Consider the following 6,372-nt stretch of genomic DNA (forward strand, 5'->3'; position numbering starts at 1 on the left):
TCTTGCGCTGATTTATTTTATCTAACCCTAAGTTGTATCATACGAAATGCTTCTAACCGTGAACCAATTCACTCAATTTCACTAGTAACCAAAATCAACTATTCTTTTTCCAGGATGGAAATGGAAACCCCTTTATTGATTTTTAAAAGATGACCTGAACCACGTAAAACTAAAATTCAAAGACAGCAACATTACTAAAACATCCAATAGTATCCCTGCCCATTTTATATTGCCAAGCATGTTGCAATCAAACAACAAACACTGGTAAAAAGGAAGAAAAAAGAGACATTGAGAATACAACAATTTATTACAAAACCAAGTTCATGACCTCTAGAGCACCACTTAGTTTGGTTCTAACAATATATTTTAGGTTGAAGGTGAATCTTTGGTAACTTTTCCAAGACCTGGTGACCGTGGACTAGGTGTTTGCATTAACTTGATCTCCTTCCTGGTTGGTCTGAGGCTGCTTTCCCCTCTCAATTCAGTTACTGGAGGGCTAGAAATCCTCCTTGTTAATTGAGGGCTATTAGCTGGTCTTATATCTCCCATTGAAGTTGGAGTTGAACTTGTTGTTTTGGGGCTTTGAGTGTGGCGAAACTCTCCACGACTCCTTGTAATAACTTCATCAAGAATTTCCCCACCGCTGATATTGACTGTTGGTGCCTGGTTACTTGGACCCTGCCAAGGATTATAGACGTTAAACTGTGAACAAGAGCTTTGCCAGATATATGTGATGCAAGTATTCAAAGGTGTTGTCTGCAACTTAATTTAGTAGTTAGTAATTACTATTCAAATGCAAACTTAGTAATAAGCTTGATTTTGAAGCTTACTAAAATGACCTTATTGAAATAAGTCAAAAAAAACATATGCCTCCTCATTTTTGTACTAATTTGATATGAGAAATGTTAGTAATACACTTATTAACACTCTACTATTGGTTGAAACGTGTTGTAAATCACAAAATTCCTGTTGTAGTTTTCAATAAATTTTAACCAATACGAGATTGTGCGATGGAAAGAGTATTTTACTAGCATTTCTCATTCTGATATTGGCTAAAGTTAAACTAGTATGGTCCAAACTACTTACTTCAAAGGACATGTTGAAAGCAATAGCAGGTGCTTCCTCATATGCCGCTGCGTCCAGCTCTTGAAGATGGGCACCTTTGAAAAACTTTGGAAGAAAATATTGCCGTACTGGGACAAGAAGCATGATTAACAATGGGAAAAGGACCCCGGCAATTGGTATCCAGGTTATGCCGAAGCAGAGAAGCAGGTATAGTGTCTGGAACACAGTAAACATGGCAATTGTTTTGAAGGGCACGGTCTCAACAAAGGTGGCATGGTATTCCTCCAACAGCCTAGAAAAGTAGGAAAGCAAAAAGGGTCATCACATGCTTAACTGAAATTAATAACCAACTTAACATTCACAAATTTTGACCAAGAATCAGTAGGAAAAGACAAATGATGCATGCTGTTTGTGCACTAGAATTAAGAAGCAGACAGAGGAAGAATGCTTGGACATAAATTGAATCTATGAATCTTAGAACTATGGCAATGACAAAATTGAAAATGAACTTTGATATACTTGTATCTTCGACTTGGAGCAGTGAAAAGATACAATATTCTCTCCCAAAATTGATTTCCTGGCAAGCTTTCAATGGCCATGAAGGCAAAGTAGCCCCAAAGCACTGAAGTTGGTATCTTCTTCAAAACAGGCATAGCAGCAACACAGGCTGCGACCATCAATGCCTGCAGTAGATTGCTGAGGCGCTGCTCTTTAACTTCAACTGGCAACAGGTCATCAACATCCTTATTCACATCAAAGACAAGCTCATCAACAGGGGCATCAAGATATCCTTGACTCGAGGCCAGTTCAATAGTAGATTCCTTCAGTTCTTTCAGCCCCTGCTGGATGAACAAACCAAGGATAAGGAGAAAGAATATCACAAATTTCAAAATTGGAAACCATGGAAGCACATTTACCAAGGTAAGTGGCATTTGGGGAACCAATGGAGTCTGTATTTCATCATATGCTTCTTTCATACTTTGGTATAACTGGCTCAAATTAACATTTCTCCGCATGCTTTTTCGTGCAGTAGATACGAGCTTATTCCGTAAAAGCTATTCCATTCAAAACAAATGTATATGAAAGTCAATTAGCTTGGTTATATATAGACAAGACTAAACAAAATGGCTGATGACAATTTGTCTATAGATAGCAAAAAGTCATTTGAGAATTTTATAAAATGATAATAAAAGAAGACATTATATGTAACCTTCCAATCATTCCTTATTTATTTTTATGAGCATTTTATGATTCTCTAATCTCTATAAATGAAATGTTACCACTTTCCTCTGTTCCCCTCCAAACACTTCTATCCAAACATAACTGTCCACTAGTGTGGCATGCATAATCAGACAAGGTAAAGATACAAACACAATACTGAAGATAGACATAATCATTCATTAATAAATCTGAATGAAGTCAAAGCAGAACTATGAGATGGTTAGATTCTGGGAAATCTGAAACATAAACTATTTTCTTTCAAACTAAAAAAAATGTAGGAGAGAAGGATCCATGATTAACAGTTGAAATATATTGTATTTAAAGGTCAGTAAAAATTGTATTACCTGATGTTTTAGAGTAGCCAAGCTCTTCGTATGCATTGGAGATTGTGGAATTACACCATTGGAAGGAGGGATTCCAATAAGCCCACACAATATGGTCTGGCCAGCAATGAATAAGAATTAAAAAGGAAATATTTGGTAGGTGTAGTAGAAACAGGTTATGTATTGTCATTGACTGCACTGGTATTACAATTGAATGGGCAAGTATTTTAGTTTTAATGAATTACATACCAAAAATCCTAAGAGCAGCAAGTCATAATGATAAGATGAGGGTTTTCTTAGATTGAACTCCTTCTGCTGAGCAAGTTGTGATGCAACACTGTGATCAAAGTAGTAAAGCACTGCAATCATAGTTGCTGGTATAAATGCTCCAACAATATATAAGGGGGGCACATTCAACATTTCCTGCAAAATGTAATAACAATGAGCAACAAACCATGCTTGTTTTCTATATAGAGACATTATCCACTGTGTACTATGAGAAAAATATGCACATTAAATAATGATCAGAATCAGAGTGACCTTAACAACAGTCCAATTCGAGTATGCACCAGGAGACCATGGGTTTGGACTGAAAAGTCGCCTAGGGATTCCCTTTGGAACCTCATTGACTGGTATGTAAGACACCGCAGTCCATACGAGGACCATTAGTGGGACTCCGTAATCAGCTATAAATCCTCGTAGCCAACCTAAAATATTTTATAAGAATGAAAATCTTGATAAGACAAAGTTATTTTACTGCAAAAATAAATCAGACGAATGCATTAGAGTTAACATTGGAGGACATATAAACCAGTTTATCTAAAGTAATCCCAAACATGTGGTCAATCTTGTAATGTAACTTAAACTCCGTACTGGATTTTCAGAGCATAATTCAGAAGCATAATTCAGAAGTATAATCAATACCTGAGCCATAACGCCAGGATCTAGCCTTGCGACTTTGTAGACCAGTAAAAAGAAGACCAAATGACAAAACTAAAGCAAACATTCCATTACCAAACAGCCAAGATGACTGAAGTGCAACCTGATTGGTACCTTCTCTCTGGTTCTTGGGTGCACCAAACTCTTCCACAAGACCCTTTAAAATAGAGATTCTTAAACATAAGTTTCATTTTAGGTAATTGTCAATGTAAGGTTTCCATTGGGGAAACACATGCAAGTTGCAGATTGCTAAAGAAAAATGGTTCATCGTTGATGCATGCTCAGTTACTCACCTTTATAGCCTGCTGCATAAAGAGCATTGCAATTAGCAGACCAAATAATTCACCAGCGATGCGTGTGAATCTATTGATTATGGAACATGCACCAAGAACGGCCAGCAAGAACAGCAACAGGGCAGTCCAAACACACACCCTAAATTTATAAAATTAAATATATAAATTTTTGACAAGTTACTTCAGTTCACCAGTAATTCCTTAAACAAAAAGTAAGCCACTCAAGGAGCTCTAAAGATACCATCCAGTCCAAGGTAGGAATAGTTTGTGTCCCAAATCCTTGCGATCCTTAGCAAAGTTATACATGAATGTATACATCAAGACTGTTGGCTCAGCTACACCCAGTATGAGGAGAGGTTGTCCTCCAATGATTGAGTGAATAACACCGCAGAGTGCTGTTGATGCAAGAGTCTGCACAGCAGTGAGACTTCCATCTGTTTAATATAACCAAAGAAACATCACTTAGCAAGCAAACAATGACTGAAATACAGGAGACTTAACCTGAAAAAAAAAAATGTGTACCAGTGTTTCTCTCCAGTTGCTCCCCAAAAGAAATAACAGGAATTGCAGAAGCAAAAAATATGTATGTAGTTGGGGCAAGGATCCTATATAAGACAACATAAAAATTAAAATTAATTCAGTGACAAACTTACTAGCTGTTGTTCCAAAAGGAAAACTTTAACTTTGCACGCAAAAGGTATGATTAAGTTTGAGGAGACTTTTTGGTTGAAAACTAATTACAACAAGTCATATTATAACCAAGGTTTTAAAAAAGTCCACCACCATAATTTCGGTTGCAATGTGATGGTTTTTTGTTTCTGCAACCAGACTACATTTATTTGCAATTTCCCACAATGTCATCAAGACAAAACTGTGACCAAAATTTAAAACCTTGATTATAAATGTGATATCAGAATCAGCAAATTGATAGCACAAACCTAATTCCAGCTTGGAATCCACTGGTCCAATCTTGTCTGTAGCATGGAATTCTTGCTTTGAGATCATTCTTGATCCCACGTAAGGGAACAAATGTTTCTTCCATGAAAGTCTTGGTATACGGAACTAATATTGATCTTAAATTTTGGTCTAAAGGGTAACAGAAAGGAACAAGAAAAAGAAAAACATGTACGTGGAAGGAGCTCTAGAGGTTTACATAGTGATCAAAGATGCATATGTGAAACTATCAATATAACTCCGGACAGGGACACCAGAATCCTACGTATCATCCAAAACAACAAGAAAGGTGGAAGAAGGTATACTCATTTTTTTTAGCCCTTGACAAAGCAAAATTGAATAAATGAATCCAGTGGAAAGAATTTACATTTCAAATAATTTATGAACAACTTTTGGATGTATTGTTATGAGTAACAAAAGAACAAGTCAGTAATTGAACAAAAAGAACTTGGCTTTACATATTCAAGAGAAACTCGAAGAATATTTGAGAATTTATGCTATAGTCAAGACTTGAACAAGAAGAGTAGAGACACTCTCCACAAGAAGGCTAGCGTTCAGCCATGACAAATCCTAGATCCAAAACCACCCCTTTCTCTACTTTACCCTCCATATGCTATCCATAGAGGCCAAACTAACTCCCAGAAATAACACAGTAGAAGCAGATTGGCAGCATTCAGTTACATGGTACAGTTAATTAATACACTTAAAACTAAGGTTAATCAAAATTCAGTTCTGAATGTATAGCTATGGAGGGCAATCCAACACAACTAACTAACGGAAACCCATAATCACAATCTGCATTTGCTACAATTTAGAAGCACTGAGAAGAATGTTCATCAACAGAACAGAAAGGTCAAAAGGTGAGGTAGCTGGACCCCGATGGGAATCTGGCATATAGATTAACGAGATTCCATCACTGAGAACATGGTGGGGAATGTTCAGAAGACTTTTGAGGATTTGGGCATTGATTGAAAAGCAAAAGGGTATCTTAATCTGAAACCAAAATTACATTTTTCTGCAAGGAACCTTAAAAAAGGAACAAGAACAGATTCAAGTAAAGCAAAGAAGAAGAACAAGATGAAGAGATTGCAGTTACATTTAATCACTGAGATACACAAACAGTGGACACTATCTTTAGACAAGATTGAAAGAAACACACAAGGAAAAACAGAAGAACGAACGAATTTTGAGGGTAGGAAAACAAGACAATTACAAATGCTGCTGTAAGAGGATTTTTGTGTCAAGTGTTGTTATGCTGAGACCAATAGTTTATTTATATATACAAAAAAAAGTTTGAAATAGTAGGAATGGGATTAAAGAAAAATAGTAAATGAAAGTGATGGGACATAAGTGTGACAAATATGTTAAATTAATAAGTCTAGTTTTTAACCGAAATAATTCATGATCAATTTTTATTTATTTATCAAATTCCAAATTAGTTTTCTTTTCTCTGATAAACAAAATAGTTTTAAAAAAATAAAAAAAATGGTGAGAATTTAGCGGTAGCGGTGAGGTTGTACAAAGAACTTAGTAGTAGCAAATAATAGTGTGACACGCTGGTAAAAAAAAATTAATAA

At 36.0% G+C, this 6,372-nt stretch overlaps 1 protein-coding gene across 2 annotated transcripts; it reads right to left on the bottom strand.

Annotated features, from left to right (window-relative positions):
• Positions 1-117: 117 nt before the first annotated feature.
• LOC114416444 (boron transporter 1-like) lies at positions 118-6,039 on the bottom strand. Of its 2 annotated transcripts, none has more exons than XM_028381311.1 (12): positions 4,780-6,039; positions 4,364-4,446; positions 4,083-4,275; positions 3,842-3,980; positions 3,534-3,705; positions 3,150-3,316; positions 2,859-3,032; positions 2,631-2,726; positions 1,983-2,120; positions 1,585-1,904; positions 1,087-1,357; positions 118-678 (listed from the first exon to the last, which is right to left on the bottom strand). In XM_028381311.1, the coding sequence occupies exons 1-12, from the start codon at positions 4,881-4,883 to the stop codon at positions 367-369; spliced, it is 2,169 nt and encodes a 722-aa protein (XP_028237112.1). In that variant the 5' UTR covers positions 4,884-6,039; the 3' UTR covers positions 118-366. The 2 variants fall into 2 exon arrangements, with proteins under 2 accessions (XP_028237112.1, XP_028237111.1); XM_028381310.1 differs by having other exon boundaries at positions 1,585-1,907.
• Positions 6,040-6,372: the final 333 nt, after the last annotated feature.

The sequence above is a fragment of the Glycine soja genome, chromosome 6, assembly GCF_004193775.1.
Source record: "Glycine soja cultivar W05 chromosome 6, ASM419377v2, whole genome shotgun sequence".
In the NCBI taxonomy this organism is placed as follows: domain Eukaryota; kingdom Viridiplantae; phylum Streptophyta; class Magnoliopsida; order Fabales; family Fabaceae; genus Glycine; species Glycine soja.

Coding starts and splice junctions, on each gene's coding strand:
- LOC114416444 (XM_028381310.1), bottom strand. CDS start 4,883: ATGGAAGAAACATTTGTTCCCTTACGTGGGATCAAGAATGATCTCAAA. Junction 3,317..3,533: donor ATCCTGGCGTTATGGCTCAG/GTATTGATTATA, acceptor AAAATATTTTAG/GTTGGCTACGAGGATTTATA. Junction 2,727..2,858: donor TGCTGCTCTTAGGATTTTTG/GTATGTAATTCA, acceptor ATTGCTGGCCAG/ACCATATTGTGTGGGCTTAT.